The following is an 18,463-nucleotide window of genomic DNA, read 5'->3' on the forward strand; positions in this document are numbered from 1 at the left end:
AGGTGGGTGTAGAGGACTCCCTAGTGTTTGATCCTAGGTGGAGAACGGCCGTGTTGTTGTTGTGACCCTCGTTCCTCCTCTAGGGGTTGCCAAGTGGCCAAGTGGCCTGTGCTTTCCACACAGGTGCGCGGGCGGCGCCGCTGCTGGGGGCGGGGGAGGGGGGGTGCCCACGTGCTGACTCAGGGTGGCTTCTGTGTACGTGAGCCCTCGCTTCAATTCTCTCCCAAATTCCTGGGGGAGGCGTTGTCGTTTCATTTTACGAACGAGGACACGGAGGCCCAGAGACGTTAAGGTGCCGCTGCAGGAGGGGCAGAATCCAGCAGCTCCTCCTCTTGCCGCCAGGGGCTGACACTCCGAGGGTCTGGCAGGCGGCGTGCTCCGGGCGGCATGTGCCTGCAGCCCAGCGATGGAGGAGAGACTCACTCAGGCTCCACAGGAGCAGGGGGCCCAGGGAGGATCTCAGCCAGTCATGACCATGCAGGGCCATTGGGTCAAAGGCATGGAGATCCAAACACCCGTTGAGGCTCTAAGAGGCCATTACCTGAGCTGTGACCCCTCCCCTGACAGGAATAGACCTGAGCCGTGACCCCTCCCCTGACAGGAATAGACCTGAGCTGTGACCCCTCCCCTGACAGGAATTGACCTGAGCTGTGACCCCTCCCCTGATAGGCGTGACCTGAGCCGTGACCCCTTCCCCTGACAGGAATTGACCTGAGCTGTGACCCTTTCCCTGACAGGAATAGACCTGAACCGTGACCCCTTCCCTGACAGGAATTGACCTGAGCCGTGACCCCTCCCCTGACAGGAATTGACCTGAGCTGTAACCCCTTCCCTGACAGGTGTGACCTGAGCCGTGACCCCTTCCCCTGACAGGACGTGACCTGAGCCGTGTCCCCTTCCCCTGACAGGAATTGACCTGAGCTCTGACCCCTTCCCTGACAGGAATTGACCTGAGCCGTGACCCCTTCCCTGACAAGATGTGACCTGAGCCGTGTCCCCTCCCCTGATAGGAATTGACCTGAGATGTGACCCCTTCCCTGACAGGCGTGACCTGAGCCGTGACCCCTTCCCCTGACAGGATGTCACCATAGCTGGGTCCCCTTTCATGATAGGCATAATCAGGGCTGTGTTCCCTCCCCTGATGGGACGTGACATGAAGTGGCACCCTTCCCCTAACCACGTCTCTGGGCTCTGGCCCTGCCTTTCTTTTCTGAAATATTCTGTTTATTAAAGTGTGTTGTTCCCCTAAAGATGATCGATTTGGGACTGCTGCTGCACCCTGGTGCGTACTTCCGGGACCTCTGGAATATTCTGGACTTCGTTGTGGTCAGTGGGGCCCTGGTGGCATTTGCCTTCTCGTAAGTACCCAGGTCTGCTCTGACTCTTGCTGGGCTGCAGTCCCCAGAGCCGTGATGAGTGTGGGGGGTGAAGGAGGAAGGGGTCCATTGGCCTCCATGGCTGTCTCTAGTCAGTCCCTCTGTGCCTGGGGCTGGGCTGTGGGGCTGGGAGGACCTCAAGGCTCGTCTGTGCCTGACGCACCCCATGGCTCTGAAGTTGGATAGGCAGGCCTCTGCTTATGGTGTCTGCCTCTTGGGTCCTTCAGAAACCTTTCCGTGCCCGGACGCGGCTGCCCTGCTTGGTCAGCCAGTGTGGGTGGGTGCAGCTGGGGGGTCTCCGCCGTTGGGGTGCTCCGCCATTTTCTGTGGCTCCCTAGTGAGCGACACTCAGCCCTGTTGTGGCCGGGCCTGGATTGGCTCCCTCAGACCCTACACAGTGGCGGGCGTGAGGTAGGCGTTGGGTGCTCAGGTGGAGCAGGGGGGAGACCTGGCGGAGGTGGTGGGGGGAGATCCAGAGATAAGTAAGACCCTCGATGGACCCAGATACGGAGGGATGGGCTCATCCCTGAGCCCACAGGGAGGCCTCCTCACTGACTCTCTTCTCTTTGTCTCCTGTTGCTGGACTCTCGCTAGGAGCTTCATGGGGTAATGCCTTCCCTCTGTCCCCTCACACTGCCGCACGTCACAGCACGCTGCGGCCCCTCGTGGGCCGCTTCATCACCATGCCTCACCTCCGCTCATTTCCCGCCACCGTCTGGGCTGCATGCTGCCCGGAGCCATGTCCCCAGGGCCACACGTCCCCGCCTCACCTCTGGGGGCCGGGTTGGGGGCTGGAGCTGGGCGTGGCCCCCCCTTTGTTGAGCAGGGAGCCCTGACTGAGGGCTGGGGGCGGGGTGCCTGGGCCCGAGGGCAGTGCCCGCGGGGTGGGAGCTGTGTGACCTTGGCAGCCAGGATGTTGGCTATCCTGAGACACTTTCCCACGTGTCTCCCCTGGAAACAGGGCTTTCTTGCTCTTTCCTTTCCACAACGCCTCCCTGAAATGCCCAGCATCTCCGACCCTCTATTGTTATAAAACAAAATTCAGCTGAGTAAATCTGAAGGTCTAATTGGGTTTATTCAGTGATTCATGAAACAGGCAGTATCCCATCCAGTAAGTAGAAAGGCTGTACGCGATGGAGGCTGTACAAAATTGAAGGCCTTTATAGAAAGGGAGCCAGACAAGGTTATTAACAAAAGAAAAGAAAGGATTGTTTCAGGCAAGGTTACCTCACTGGTGCTGACCAGGAAAGTCCAGAAATTCCATTCCTGGGAAAGGCTGAAACTGCAATTCAGTCCTGGTTCGCTGTCCTGGGGACAAGTGGCTCCACTTTGGGCCTGTTGTTTCTTTTTATTTTTCCTTCTTCTCCTTTTTCTTCCTTTTCCTCTTTCTCCTCTCCCTCCCTCTCCCCCTCCTCTTTTTTTTTTTTTTTTTTTTTTTTAACAATTCTCCCCTTCTGATCAAAGTGTCAGCCCAACTGAGAGATGTGATCAAAATTTTAGGTGTGTCGACTAAAAAAACATTCACAACCTAGAAGTTGAGAGTTACGTTTTATTTGGCGGACAAAACTGAGGACTTAAGCCCGGGACACAGCATCTCAGACAACTCTGGGGGACGGCTCCAAAGAGGCAGGGGGGAGCCAGGATATACAGGAGTTTTTGCAACAGAGCCCAGGTAGTCGTAATATCAAAGATTACTGTTAACTAAAGAAAACCAGGCATCTCAAGCTAAGGGATTTAGTGCTTTTCTTTATATGGGAAATGCAAGAGTCTGGGCTCATTGAATCATTCCTTTGATATGAACCTCAGCTACCTGGGCCAGTATCCTGGGCTTCTCATCCTGAGTCTCCTGAGGTGCCCCGTGGGGAGGGGGGTGGCTGACAGCTAGATGGGGGGGCATCCTGCCTCCATCCTGAGCTCCCTCAGGGCTCACCATCCGTGGCTGTAATGTGGTGGCTTGATGGCTGCAACATCCTTTGTTTACTGATGTGGCAGCAATATTTTTTATTCACAGGCATTGGCACCACTCTTAGCTCCTGCTGTGCAGTGTTTTGCAGCTTTGATCTTTGATGTGGGATCCATAGATCATGATGTGTTTGCTTAACCCCTGTGACATTCACAGATCGTAGTTCCAGGTTCATAACCCTTATGGTGGTCATTTCCTTTGCTGCTTTTCTGACATTCCAGTCAGAATGGAGACCGTTTACTTAGTGGTTATCAGCTACAAACGTGTATTTAAAGTTTTTGAAAGAATATGACAAACACAAACACATCACGGGCATTATAAGCAGGATAATTCCTAATGTTTGAAGTGTACTTTGGAGCCATGGTCCCCAAGACCCAAACCAATCAAAGAAAAACCCCATGAAGCAGTCCCACATTTGAGCCTAGTAGCTGGCTCAGTGATCTTACGTAACTGATTTTCAACCTCCCCGGAAGTGCCAATCCAGGTACTGTAGGTGGTGTTGGCCACAGCATAGACAACTTGCTCAGTTAAAGATAGCCAGGGGCTATCCTATTATTAGGACCAACTTTGGCCAGAGAGTCTAAGGATATTTGCAGGGGAATCTGCAATGTCTTCAAGAGTTATGGAGAGGTTTCTGATCATATCTTGTGCATATTTACTCCTAACCTAACTCCTTGTGCATATTTACTTGAAACCAAGTGATGGATTTATTCACAGCGTTTGCTGCGTTTACCCATTTAAGCCAGGGGTCAGTCAGGTTCTTAGTGTATGTGGGACTAGAATCTCCTCCCCTGAAATAAAGAGCCTTCCTAAATGCCTTGCAAAGATGGGTGCTGCTGGTGAGGTCTCCTAGTGAGTGGAGACAAACCTGAGCTAGATAGTCGGGATAGGTCGGAATCTTTGGTGGCGAATCCAGCAGTCTGAAAGGCCAACCCCATTGGGAAAAGGAGAGTTTCACGATTGAAGTGTAAAGTCATGATCTGTCGTCTTGGGCCGAAGCAGCCTGTGTCCATGTCAGCTACTTTTCTTCCTCTCAGTTTGATTCGGAGGTCTCCAGCATTTGTACAGGATGAGATGGGGTGTTTTGGTTTTGTTTTGAAGGATGGCTGAGGCTCCGGGTTCCCACAGAGGGAGGGGGAGCGGAAAGGCAGGCGGGGAGGTGGCCTCATCCCTGAGGGAGGCTCGGAAATGGATTTTCTCTGTGACATGTGGGTGGCAGGTGAGGCGAGGTGAGTGGGGGGCAGCATGGAGGGAGCTGGCCCTCGCCTCAGCCAGCCTGGCCGTGCGGAGCCCGGGGCAGGGCAGCAGAACTGAGGCCGCCCCAGCTTCACGGTGCTGGGGACCTGGGAGCTGTCCAGCACGGAGCCTGCTGAAACCTGCAGGGGCTTGGCCTGCAGGAGGCTCTGCCAGGGGCCCTCTGTGGCCCGCTGCCCCTCTCTGCTCCAGGGCTTGAGAGACCAGTGTAGGGGATCAGACCAGAGAAGGGAATGCTGGGGCTTCTTCAGCTGTGAAATGTTTATCCAAGGTTCAAGTCCCTGAAGTTTACTGCCGTCTGGGTAGTGAGGAGGACCTGGTGCCGTCCCTTCCAAGGAGATTTCAGGGCAATCTTTGTTCTGACTGATTTCAAATCAGAGAGGTGGGAGAAGATTGGAAACGTTAGTTTGGTAAGTCATAGCCAGATATTTGAGGAAGCTGGAAGAATTCAGGATCCAGCCCAGTTTACAGGTACATAGCAAAACCTTAAAGATAATTATTAGGATTAGAATCTAATATCTCTAAAGGGACAAACATATTTTTTTCTCTCTACAATACTCCCACTTTTTTACCAAAGATAATCACAGTAAAACTAATTTGTTTGTATTAAACTTGGCCTGATTATTTGTATAAGTGCAGCAAGAAGAGTGACTGATCATTTGAGTTCTTCTTAAGGCTGCTTTGTTACAAATTTTCATTAAGGAGTCTCAGACTGAACTCTCAAAAGCCTTCAAAGCCAGGAAACCACACCAAGGACACGACCATCAGATCTGACCTGTGACACCTTTTCCATCAAAGCCCAGCCCCGGCTGGGGCTGCAGTCCTGGCGTGGCCTCCCCGCTTTATTCCCACTGGGGGTCTCAGCATGGTGTCTGGAGGAAGCTGGTGCTCCCACTGTAGGTGGGAGTGCTGAACGACATGGCCCGGCGGGGAGGGGCTCTTCCCATCCAGAAGCTCAGCTCTCCCTGGACACCAGGTGCTGCTGACCTGGCCCCGGCCCTTGTCCACTCTGAGGACACCTTGGCAGGCAGCCCGTAGGGGGAGATGCACTGGCTTGTGGTGCCTGCAGGGCCGAGGCTGCCCTGTCCCCAGGTCCTCTGGGTACAGGTGTGCACCCTGCCTGTCTACATGGGTGGCTTCTCCTTCTAGAGGCTCCAAAGGGAAAGACATCAACACCATCAAGTCCCTGAGGGTCCTGCGTGTGCTGCGGCCGCTCAAGACCATCAAGCGGCTGCCCAAGCTCAAGGTGCGAGTCTGGAGTGGGGCCGTGGGTGTGTGTGTGTGCGCTCATGTGTGCGTGTGGGCACACATGCACATGTAGATTGTGCGCGTGTGCGTGCATGTGCACACGTGTACATGTAGGTGTGCGTTGTGGGGTGCACATGTGTAACTGGCCTCGTCCCCTGCAGCTTCCCGCGTGGGGTGAAGATGAGCAGGGCTGAGGGGAGGCCCTGTGTCGCGTGCGTGGGGCGGGCTCTCGGCTCTGTGACCCTCCCCGAGGGGCTCATTCCCCGCAGTGTCCTGTAAGGCTCCTCTTCCTCAACCCAGGGGTGCCCGATGGGACAGCGGGTTTCATCAGCAGCTGTAGTGCAGGGGGAGGGGCTGCGGAGAGAGGGAGGTGGGCTCACAGGGAGATGCGGGGAGGGCGGGGGTTCCTGGAAGTGTGGGTGTGGCTTTAGAATTGTGCTACAATCTAATAGTTGCTGAGCTTGTATTTAAACTCACTTAATCCTCCAAGACTGTGTGCAGTAGCGTTCGGAGCAGCTTGGACAGGCGGGCCGTGGAGACCCTAAGCGATGGGGGGTTACGGCAGGCAGTTTGCTTAGAGCTGCGTGTGAAGGGGCGGCTCTGGGGGTGATGGAGGCTCCAGGGGTGGATGGGCAGGGTCTGCGCTGCCAAGGCAGCTGCTTGTGTCTGGAGTGTGCCAGATGGGGTCTCGGGAGATGGTCGTGGATCTGCCTTTGTGCACAGCCAGCTGGAACCGGGGCCAGGGCAGCAGGGAAAGGCTCACTGGAGAACAGTGAGAGCCCCTGACAGGTGGCCCTGGCAGTGCTAACAGACGGGAGTCTCGTCTGGTTCATGGACATGCCCCAAGTCCCTGTCCTGAGCTGGCCTCCGCATCACCACTCCCCCATCCCACTTCCCACCAATAGGCAGGGGCTAGGCATGGTCCTCGGCCCGGCCCTGCCCCTTCCCTCTGCGCCAGCCCGTGGCCTGGCAGAGTGGCCTGACCCCAGCCCCAGCACCAGGTTCCCCTCGGCGTCTGGCCCCCCTGCCTGCAGCACATTTTCTAGCACGTCCTGCTCACCCCGTCCAGTCCAGGATCACCCTTCTGGAGGAGGATGGCGCAGGCAGCTTCCCACACAAGGCCGCCGGTCCCGGTCCAGACCCTTGCGGTGGTCCTGGGCCTGGGCCTGGGCCCCGCCCCTCACGGCTCCGCCCTCCCGCAGGCTGTGTTTGACTGTGTGGTGAACTCCCTGAAGAACGTCCTCAACATCTTGATTGTCTACATGCTCTTCATGTTCATATTTGCCGTCATCGCGGTGCAGCTCTTCAAGGGGAAGTTTTTCTACTGCACCGACGAGTCCAAGGAGCTGGAGCGGGACTGCAGGTAAACCGGGCAGGGCGGCTCCTCTGTCCCCAGCGCCGCGCCTCCCCGGCAGGATGGGCCCTTGCTGCCCGCACACCTCAGGGAGCACCGCGTGGCCACTGCCGGGCGTCCCGTCGGCCCTCGAGATCCAGGCTGGGCCCTAAGGTCAGAGGGCCGCCCCGGGGTTGGAGCCACTTCCCCGTCCCCCCTGAGGCCTTGGGCCCCAGCAGAACAGATAGGAGAGGCGCCCTCAGGGAGGAGCGAGGGGGAGGGTGGTGCCGTGTGGATGCTGTCCTGGACACATCACATACACGGAATCCTGGGATCTGGGGTCTTGTGTGTCCAGCTTCTACCACTAGTGCTGTGGAGGTGCCTCCTGCTGTGGCCTGTGCAGTACTTCGTCCCCTTTAATGGCCAGATGTTTATTCCTTCTTAAGTTACACCTCATTGTACTGAGCCAGTTATCTGTTGGTGGACATTTTGGCCGTTGTGATTGCTGCTGCTTTGAACACGTGTACAGCTTTTTCTGTGGATAGGTGTTTTCATTTCTCTCGAGTATGAACGTAGAAGTGAGATTGCTGGGCCACATGACGATTCTCTTTATCAGCTTCAGGAACTGCCAGACTGTTTTCCAAAGTGGCTGAACGATTTTGTGTTCCCACCAGCAGTGTCTGGGAGTTGCGATTTCTCCACGTCCTTGCCAATACTTGTTATTTTCCTTTTTAAAAATGTAATTATAGCCGTGCTAGTGGGTATAAAGTGGTATCTCATTGTGGTCTGATTTGCGTTTCCCTGATGATTCACGACGTGGAGCCTCTTTTCATGTGCATATTGACCATTTGTGGGTCTTCTTTGCAAAAATGTCTATTCAGATCTTTTACCCATTTTTTTTTTTTTTTTTTTTTTGCGGTACGTGGCCCTCTCACTGTTGCGGCCTCTCCCGTTGTGGAGCACAGGCTCCGGACGCGCAGGCTCAGCGGCCATGGCTCACGGGCCCAGCCGCTCCACGGCATGTGGGATCCTCCCGGACCGGGGCACGAACCCATGTCCCCTGCATCGGCAGGCGGACTCTCAACCACTGCGCCACCAGGGAAGCCCCGTCCTTTTTATAACTGATTGTAATTGTTCTTAATATAGCCCTGATACGAGTCCCTTGTCAGATAGATGATTTTCAATATTTTGTCCCATTCTGTGTGTGGATGATGTCCTTTGAAGCACAAAAGAAGCTTTCAGTTTTGATGAAGTCCAATTTATCTGCTCTGAGCCCCCCTGTGCTTTCTTCTAAGAGTCTTATAGTATTAGCTCTTACATTTAGGTCTTTGATCCATTTTGAGCTAATTTGTATACATGGAGTGAGGCAGGGTCCACATTCATTTTCTTACCTGTAGATACCCAGTGCTTTCAGCACCACCTGTTGAAAAGACGGTTCTTTCTCCACTGAATGGATGACCCTTTTCAAAGTTCAGTTGACCGCAGACACAGGGGTTTATTTGGACCCTTCGTCTCTAACCTCTGACTTCCTCTGTGTTCCCGCTCCCAGGGGCCAGTACTTGGATTATGAGAAGGAGGAGGTGGAGGCTCAGCCGCGGCAGTGGAAGAAATACGACTTCCACTACGACAACGTGCTCTGGGCCCTGCTGACCCTGTTCACAGTGTCCACGGGGGAAGGGTGGCCCATGTGAGTGCCCCCGTGGCTGGTCAGGCTAGAGCAGAGGGGCAGCCAGAGTGGGGAGAGTAGACTCTGTGTCCGTCACTAAGCAAACACCCCCCGGGCTCTTGTACTTACCGGGTGAGACATGGCCCTGCCCTTCGAGGGTGGGCAGCCTGGGGAGCAGGAGATTAGCCAAGAGCACAGCACCGCGACCTCCTGAAAACCCTTGTTTAGTGGCTGGGGGCCGGAGGGAAGATGGGCCCCTTGGCGTCTCCTTGTGCCAGCCTCTGGCCGCAGTTAAGGGGAGTCCAAGGGATGCGTCGGTTCCAGGGGCTTCCTTTGGGGCTGAGAAGACCACCCTTCAGAAGGCAGGATCGATGCTCTGCCAGGTGACCCTGCTCAGCCCAAGGCTTTCTGGTGACAGGTGAAGCTGGGTGTGGGCAGGTTACCTGGTGTGAGGTGGGAGAGAGCCAGGCAGCACAGGACTGCTGGACCAGGGGATAGGACCTCAGGCACACTGAGGCATCCTCTAGGAGGTTCCCCCAGTAGCCCTGAGTATAAGCCCTACTGGCGAGACAGGCCCCCGCCAGGAGCCATGGCCCTCCTGAGGAGCAGGCCTGTCCCGCACATGGCACCGTCTCTGGGCTCAGCCGCAGAAGCCTCACCTGTGACACGGGTCTCGTCTTTCCCGGGGCCGTATCCTCCTGGGCTCCCCTGATGCTTGGCACTGGTTCTTGGCCCAGGGTGCTGAAACACTCGGTGGACGCCACCTATGAGGAGCAGGGCCCGAGCCCTGGGTACCGCATGGAGCTGTCCATCTTCTACGTGGTCTACTTCGTGGTCTTCCCCTTCTTTTTCGTCAACATCTTTGTGGCCTTGATCATCATCACCTTCCAGGAGCAGGGGGACAAGGTCATGTCTGAATGCAGCCTGGAGAAGAATGAGGTAGGCGACTCCCCTCCCACTTCATCTCCTCGCGGGCTCTCCTTGGGCAGTGTAGACAGGGCCCCTGGGCTCCCCTGTGTGTGGGAGCCACTGGCCAGCACAGGGCAGGGAGGGCTGCCAGAGGAGGCCTTCTGGATGAGGGCAGGGGGTGTGCAGGGGCTCCGCAGGGTCCCAGCTCCCCCTGCCCCTTCCTTCCTGTGCAGAGGGCTTGCATCGACTTCGCCATCAGCGCCAGACCCCTGACGCGGTACATGCCCCAGAACAAGCAGTCGTTCCAGTACAAGACGTGGACGTTCGTGGTCTCGCCACCCTTCGAGTATTTCATCATGGCTATGATAGCCCTGAACACCGTGGTGCTCATGATGAAGGTGCGTGGGGCCTGCGTGGTGGACCCCGGCGCCCGTGGGGTGGGAACCCGACTCCAGCCTGGCGGAGGGTTGGCCTCCTCCTGGGGTATGTGCAGGAGTGGGCGTCGCCCCGAGTGCTGGTCAGCTCAGGGTGCCTGTGCAACCCTGGGCCCCCAGTCGTCCGTGGGCTGAGATCGTGAGAAGGTTCTGGGAGACGAGGGGAACAGGGAGGGGGTCCCCGTGCAGCAGGCATGTGTGACAGGAGGTCATCGTGAGCCCCGTGGGGTGTCTCAGGGCAGCCAGGCCTGGGGCCAACGGTGCCCCTTCCCCGGGCAGTTCTATGACGCGCCCTACGAGTACGAGCTGATGTTGAAGTGTCTGAACATCGTGTTCACGTCCATGTTCTCCATGGAGTGCGCGCTCAAGATCATCGCCTTCGGGGTGCTGGTACGTGCCTTGGCCCCTCCTGGCCTTTAGGTGTCTGCATGTTGGCTCCGCCTCTTCAGGGGACCTTTGGGGGCCCACCGTTTGGAGCTGGGGATTCCCTGAACCCCCACAACACGTGTGACCCTGGAGGGGCCCCAGGGAGGGGGCTGCCGGGGGCTGCCCGCACCTCTGCCCCCGCCCTGCTCCTGGGAGCGGGTGGGGCCGGGCTCCTTCCCTCTGATGCGTGGCCTCGTGCACTCCCACCTGAGGCGGCGCGTCTGTCCACTCGCCGCCTTCTTGACGAGAGGCCACCTCCTGCAGCTCCTTGTCTGGCAGAGCCCTCACCGGCCCCACACTAACTGCGCTTCCTTCTCTCCAGAACTATTTCAGAGACGCCTGGAACGTCTTTGACTTCGTCACCGTGTTGGGAAGTATTACTGATGTTTTAGTAACAGAGATTGCGGTAAGTAGCATCTCCTGCCCCTGCAGGGCCCCAAGTGGTTTCCTTCCAGAGGTGTTCCCTCACTGAGCCTCCAGGCCCTGATGGCGTTAGCGCCTCCTCGGAGCAGAATTCCCCACGAGCTCTGGAGATGGAAGCTCCTCTCCAGAGGCGAGTGGGGGGATGAGTTTGGGGGGGGGGGGGGGGGGGGTGTCCTCTCGGCAAATGCTTTTTCTTGGATAAGAAATTGGTTCCCAGGAGGTCTTCCAGGCTGGTGGCCTGAGAATCACCTGGGAGCTCCATGGTAACAAGTGACCAGGAAGATAAGGATCTCCTAAATTTGTGTGTATCTAATACATGCACATCTAACAACTGGTGCTAAAAAGATACAAACTAAAACCAGTAAGAATTTAGAATATTTTAAAGTATTAAGTTTGTTTTACATATACGTGGGGTGTGTGTGTGTGTGTGTGTGTGTGTGTGTGTGTGTGTGTGTGTGTACACACATGCTGGAGATTCTTATTCTTACTAAAATACATGGATTATATCTAAAAACTGACTGAGGGCTAGAACATGAACTTGTCTCAACAAATTTGAAAGAATCTGAGTCATAAAGCGGTATTCTTTCAGCACAACATGTTAAGTTAGAATTAAATGGCAAAAACCACATTTATTTTTCTTAGGTTGAATTCTCTAGGAACAGACACCAAGGCGAAGGTTCTTATAAAAGTTATGTCTTAGGACGTGTTCTGAGGCAGAACCCGTGGAGAGAGGTTTGGGGAGGTGGATGGGGAGAGAAGGACCAGAGGTGCCGGTGAATTGCGTCATCCCCCAGGGGCTCTGGAGACAGGGTGGGTCACACCTCAGAGCTGCAGAGTTCTTACCTCTGTGCCCACCAGTCCTCGGCTAAAGGCTGTGCCCGGGGTGTCGATTCCCAGACACCCGAGCGCCCCGAGGGCAGGCGAAGCAAGCTCTGGCCGCCTGCGCTGCTGCGGGTGAAGGGCCACGTGCAGGGTGGGGGCATCTGCTCGCAGCCCTGGCTCAACCTGGCTCTGCCCACACCTCATGTCGGGTCCCGTTGCTGTCTTCAGGGTGGTGCTGGTCACGACTTCTGGGAGGAGAGGGTTGATAGGAGGAGCAGGGCACCTGCTGCTGTGCTGGGGATTCGCGTCATCGCCGGGGTCCCCTCACCTCTGGCCAGCCCTCTGCTGCTCTGGTTGCTGGTCTCGCCAGGTGACCCAGCCCTCTGTGCTGTGTGGCCCGGGCCCTGCTTGCCATTCCCTGTGTGGCTCTGGCTGCTGTGATGGTCCAGGCACAGTTCAGACTGGTCCCAGGAACCTCTAGAAAGGCCCCGGGAGCCCCTGATTTCCAGACAGACTTCTCCCTGCCCCTGTGCAGGGGCAGCTCTGCCCTTCACACCCTGGCCAGTGTGGAAACTCTGGGGAACCCAGAGCGACAGGAGCCACCACGGCCTTCCTGTGTCCCACAGTGGAAGTGGTCTCCAGCCCCTTTGAGTCAGGACCCCGAGATGCACCTAGCCTGAATTTGTGGGGATGGTGACACAAGTCCCAGTGGGCTGCTGGAGTCATGGTGACAGGGGCCACCTCTGCCTTGGCCCCTTGCTTCCTGGATCCATGCGGTTTACAGGTCAGGCACCCAGTATGTCTGTTGGCCATCAGTTCATCTTGAAGTGCAGCACCCTGAACCCCCTGAGGTGCCCCATCAGGCCAGCTCTTTTCTGTGCCTGTAAGAGGCCATCTCAGCATTTTATCAGAGCGACACCTCCTGAGTGATGTGGAATGTGACACGCCGGTGGGTCCTGGGTCTCCTGCTCCTTTGCCCGCCCTCTGCTTGCTCTGAGTTGATGGCATGTGGCATCCCCTGTTGGTAAATCTCTGACACTAGGGCATCAGCAGAGGCAGGCCCGCACCCAAGATATAAGTGATCCTCGTTGAGACAAATCACTGTTGCTTCTGGGTGAAAGGTTCTCAGGTAGGCAACTTACCACCAAGTGGCTGAGTGACAGCTCCAGACGTGGTTCCCTGTAGAGGCCTAAAGGTGGTCTCTGCTCACTACGCGCTGGTGCTCAGTAGCGGCCGTGGCTGGATCAGCCTTGCCAGGCGCAGCCTTTATCCCAGCCGTCACAGTCACTGCCTTTGTGGGTCTGCCGTGTGAGCGGGGGCTGGGAAGACAGAGGCTTGCTGACATCTGTTGTCCACACAGCCTAAGGCGCATGGGGTTTTCGTGTCCCTACGGCTGTAGGTGTCCGGGGTGGACGTTAACATGTGATGCCTAGACCTGCACATGGTGCCCATTCCCACATCCAGAGGTGGCCTCTGCCACAAACTTTGTTCCCTCCAGAGGCCTGACCAAGCTGTAGCCTTTGCCTAGGACCCTGTGGTCCTTACCACCAGCAACTTCACGCACACACACACACACACACACACACACGCACACACACGTGCTGTGGCGGATCGGGCACATCGCCAGAGCTCTGCCTCACCGCTGTCTTTCAGGCCGCCGCCGCCTGGGGCTCTGGTGAGGCCTGCACCAATGCATTAAGCCAGTCCCTCCATAACCAGGTTGGAGCTTTCCTCGACATTTAGTGATCATCCCATGATGTGCTGGGGAGGGGTGAGCTGAGGAAGAGACAGTGGTGCCGCAGAGGTGAGCGGTGTGGGGGCCAGGCCAGCCGTCGTGTGACGGTGCCCTCTAGGCTTGCCCAGGTGTGGCCCCGGATGTAGCACTTCCATGGTGCACTGGGCTGTTGCTGGGCTGGTGGCACATGGCCCATGAAGACGAGCCGTCTGTGGATGAAATACAGAGTAATCTAAAATGGATTAAATGTGAGATTGCTCAAGTAAGTTTGCTGCGTTTCATTACGGCGCCAGCAGTCCTGACAATAGACCTAACAAGGTACGCGTGCAGGACCTCTTTGTGGAAAATTACTAAGCTTTATTGGAAGATGCTAAACGAGACTTGAATAGATGGAGTTATACATTATGTTAATTAATAAGTAGTGTCAGTGCCATAGAGATGACAGTTCCTCCCAACTGATCTGTAGATTCAATGCAATTTCAATAAAAACACCAATGATTTTGTTTTTCTTTTTGTTTGTTTGTCTCTTTGTTTTGGAATTTGACAAGCTGCTTCTAAAATTTATAAGGAAGAGCAAAGGCTCCCAAATAGCCAAGATACCTAATAGTAAGAAGGTGCTCCTGGGGTGCCGTGCCAGGGAGGCGACTTCCTGCAAAGCTGTAGCAGTTTAGACCGTGTGGAGTAGCCCAAGAGCCTGGAATCAAGCCCACTTGCGTGTGGAAACTCGGTGTGTGACCATCTGTGGGCGTAACTAATGATCAGTACAGGAGAAAGAGGAATTGGGTCTTGGCTTGCACCATTCACAAAAATACTGCAAATGGAGGAAAAGACTTAAATATAAGAGACAGAAACTTTAAAGCTCTTAGAAGAAAATACAAGAGATTATTTTTAAGACCTTGAGATAAGGACTGATTTGTTAAGCAAAATATATATATAAAGCACCAGCCATAACTGGAAAAAAAATTGTATAACATAAAATTTCTGTGTATGTATCAAAAGGAGAAAGGCCAATCCATGAACAGGGGAAGGATATTTGCGTCACATTCCTTCATGTATACACGTTAAAATATTTATGCAGTGCCTATCATGTGCTAAGCACTATTCTAAGTGCTGGGACAGAAGATGAAAATCCCCGCTCATTCTAATGGGAAAGACACATGGTGTCAGACAGTGACCAGGGAGAAGGCAAAGCAGAGGGGGTGTGAGACACTGGGGAGCCGTGATTGTGTGCCACTGAGACGGCGACCCCAGGTCAGGAAGTCTGGGCTCGCAAGGAACCCGAGCAGGTGACAGCTGGGGGGCAGCGAGTGCAGAGAACCTGTCAGGGGTGAAGAAAGGGTGGGCGCTGTGGCTGCACAGTGAAGACCTTGCAGTCGGTAAACCTTGGCTTTTCTTTTGAGTGAGATGGGAGGATTTGGAGGGTTTTGTGGAGAGGAGTGACACGATCTGGCGTTTAAGAGCACAGCCCTGGCAGCTTTGTTGAGAATATTGTGCAGGGCACAGGCAGAGGCAGTGAGACCAGTCAGGGCTGTCTTAGCCAGGTTCCCCCAGAAACAGACCCTGAGACAAGAATGTGGTGCACGTCGTTCACCTGGAAGCCAGCAGAGAGGCAGGCAGCCCGGGAAAGGTGCTCTCAAGCCAGCTACCGTTACTGCCCTGGGGCTCTCCCAGCAGCCGCTGTCTGCCGCGGGTTGAAGGCTGCTGGGGGGAGGGGGCCAGAGAGTTATTTTTTCAGCAGTTCACCCTTCATTAATGTTAGGGCCTGGGTATTGTGTCCTGGCCTGGGAAAGCTCTCAGAAACAAAGATGTAAGTGCTAACAACTGGGTAGTGGGCCTTGGAGGATGTGTGTGCGGCCGAGCGTTACTGCTGTGAGCCAGGAGAGGAGCTGGGAGCTGGGATGCGGTCAGACATTGTCAAGTTCTGGGTGTAATTTCCAGGTAGAGCTGCAGATGGGTCGGACATGGGTGTGAAAGATGAGGCAAGGATGGCATCATACTTTGTTGTCTGTGCGCTTGGAGAAGTGGATTGTCATTCACTGAAAAGGGAGGGAATTGTGAGGAACAGGTGTGCCGAGGACGGTCCGGCTGCACTTTGTCCATGTTAGGGTTCAGTCCTGCTGTCCTCCCAGGAGTCGTCCAGCGGGCAGCCGGAGGAGACTCAGGCCAGTGACGTACGGCTAGGAATCGTGAGCCTGTAAAGATGAGATGGGATGAGATCCATGGGGGAAAAGAGCGTGAGGCCAGCATGTAGTGAGCAAAAGGCTGGAGGGCGGAGGCCTTCCAGGCTCGCGGTGGAGGTTAGCGTCCAGAACGTGCAAGGCTCTTCTGGGAGCAGAAGGTACGGTGGGGCATCTTCCAAAATAGAAAACACAAGTGGCCACAGAAAGATACTCAACCTTACTTGTAATCAAAGAAGTACAGAGTGAAACGGCACTGAGATGCCATTCCACACCCAGCGTTTGTCAAACAGAAACCCTGAGGTTGCCGGCTGTAGGCGAGGATTTGGACACTGCTGCTGGGTGTCGGTCAGCTCGGCCTCGCTGGAGGGGAGGGCGTGTGTGCCTGCCCATGGTGCCTGGCAGAGGAACCTGGAGACGTTTTCACACGGATGTTCATGGCAGCGTTGTTCGCAGCAGCAGCGGCAGAAGTGGTTTATTGACACACTGAATGGCACCCTTATCGAGAGGGTGCTTCCCCAAAGCGGTGTTTGCTCAGAGTCAGAGCACAGGTTTGCCTGAGCCCAAGAGGGCCACGTACAGTCTAATCCCGTCACAGAGTTAAGAACAGGCAAGTATAAACGTGTTTTAAGAGTTTGAGGTAAAACAGTGAAGAAAAGCAATTATTAACAAGAATTAAGGATAGTTACTACATCTGGGGAAGAGAGAGACACGAAGGGCTTCCAAAGTAATGGTGACATTCCGTTTTTAGGCTGGATGATGAATATATGGATCTTTTATTACCTTTATTTAAGATACGTGTGTGTACATATACTTGCACGTATTCTTTTGTTTACGTGAGATGTTTCATGGTTTTGAAAAGTCAGTGATCTGAATAATCCAGGCAAAAAGCTGAAAGCTGCCATCTTAACAACAAAACATGGTGATTTGTTCCCCCGGCTGCTGGCCTTGCAGCATTGCCCAGGCGCCGCCCCTTCACTGTGCACCTCCTCTCACCCAGAAGTAGTTCCCCAGCGTGGTTTCTGCCTAGGCGCTCCGCCTCCTTGGGCCCAGGAGTCTTTATGCCCCAGACAAAGGCATCCAGACACTGGGCTCCCAACGGCAAGGACACAGCCCTGGGGGTTTGGGCGTGTGTGTGCCCCCTCGGCAGAGGGGTGGCGGCTGGGAGGGCACCCACAGGTGGGGCAGGCAGGGGTGCCCGGCTGATGTCGCAGAGGCGCTGTCTCCCAGGGGCACCTCCCCACAGAGAGGCCCCTCAGCTGCTGGAAACTCGAGGGAGGGCGGCTTGCAGATGTTCGGGAACTTAATCCCAGCAAGACCTCCAGGGTAGCCACCACCAATCCTGGACGCCCAGCAGGGCTGGCGGGAGGGCTGAGAAGCTGCTTGGTCTGAAAGCTGAGCTGCCCCGGCCGGCCACTAGGGATTTCAGAGGGCGGTTTTCACCCTGTCCTGCCTGGAGGAGGAAAGGTGAAAGGAAGCCGTCTTGTGGATTTCGGTGTCTTTTTTTCTTTCTCCGTTGTAGTCACTTCATGTGTCACTTTGTGGATGCACTTTTTTTTCCTTAGGCAAAAATATGAGTGTCAGTTCCCACCCCAGACTTAAAAATCACCATAGAGCAACAGTCTTAACCAGGGTCACGTAGAGAACGCGCTCTAAGCGAGCATGCAACTGACATTGATTTCTTTGCCTGGAAATAAAAAAGTAAGTGTCTGTGAGTCACCTTTGGATTTGCATTGCAAACAGAAATGCAAATGATGCCCCCGTCTGCATAACCTACAGATTTCAAAAATGTGTTTTGATTCGGTACATTTTATGCAAAGTTTACCAAAATCCTAAAAATTTCCAGTGAAGTGTTCAGAGTTTGAGTTTTGCTTGTGTTGGTGACTCATTTTCTCTTGTTTTGTTTCTGTTCTTGATTTGCCCTCACCTACCTGCTGACTCACGTCACGCAACCAACATACAACGCGGAAACCATGCCTCCGTCTGTATGTTGTGCGCCTGCCGCTCAAACATCCCAATTTGTAAACAATACGCAAATATCCATCCATGAAAACATCACATGTAGGAGACGGTTGGTTTCATGACTTTAAATAGTTCTTAAAACTCCTCGCTTTGCTTGCTCCAGTCTTCCTCCCTTCTGCTTCCTGTCACCCCTCGCCACTGCCCTCCTGTGCTCAGAGCCCAGCTGCACCCGCCCCTCTGGCCTCTCACGCACTGTCCCGGCTCCTGGGGTCCAGCCGGGGCTTATGAGGGCCCCCCAGGGACCACCTGATCACAGGAACTGGCCTTGGGCTGAGAGAGGAGGTAGGGGCTTCTGAGTGAGAGGCAGGTAAGTGATGAGACTGGCTCAGAATTGGGGAGGTTTTGCAGGATGTGAGTTTGGACCTGATCCCCGAAAAGTCCATGGCTTCTGCTGCACAGTCATGTCCCTTCTGCTCTGTCTCCACTGGCAGACCGAGTGGACTCGGCTCTGCCCAGTGGCCTCTGACAAGGTCTCCTGTAGGGTCCTTCCTGGACGTATCTCCCGTGGGGGCCTGGCTGGGGGCACCAGGCTGGGGGGTTGGCCTGAGTAGAAAGAGGGGCACTGCCCCAGGAGGGAGCAGAGGGCTGGGCCCTCATCCAGCGTCGCTGATTCTTGTGTGCCCTGGTCAGCGAGCTTGTGTGGAGCCCGTGCAGGAGGTGTGGACGGAGCCTCCT

The 18,463-nt window shown here is 55.2% G+C and overlaps 1 protein-coding gene across 1 annotated transcript in view; it reads left to right on the forward strand.

The window, feature by feature from the left end:
• The window catches only part of CACNA1B (calcium voltage-gated channel subunit alpha1 B), a 191,127-nt gene that overhangs the window by 132,724 nt on the left and 39,940 nt on the right, over positions 1 to 18,463 (forward strand). Inside the window, 9 exon segments of the mRNA XM_029202413.1 lie at positions 1,252 to 1,358; positions 5,743 to 5,839; positions 7,044 to 7,204; positions 8,724 to 8,861; positions 9,578 to 9,779; positions 9,983 to 10,147; positions 10,463 to 10,573; positions 10,932 to 11,015; positions 17,832 to 17,837. Of these exon segments, the coding sequence (XP_029058246.1) occupies positions 1,252 to 1,358; positions 5,743 to 5,839; positions 7,044 to 7,204; positions 8,724 to 8,861; positions 9,578 to 9,779; positions 9,983 to 10,147; positions 10,463 to 10,573; positions 10,932 to 11,015; positions 17,832 to 17,837 (1,071 nt within the window).

Source organism: Monodon monoceros, unplaced genomic scaffold, assembly GCF_005190385.1.
Source record: "Monodon monoceros isolate NGI ecotype Baffin Bay Population unplaced genomic scaffold, NGI_Narwhal_1 Super_Scaffold_5, whole genome shotgun sequence".
Taxonomy (NCBI): Eukaryota; Metazoa; Chordata; class Mammalia; order Artiodactyla; family Monodontidae; genus Monodon; species Monodon monoceros.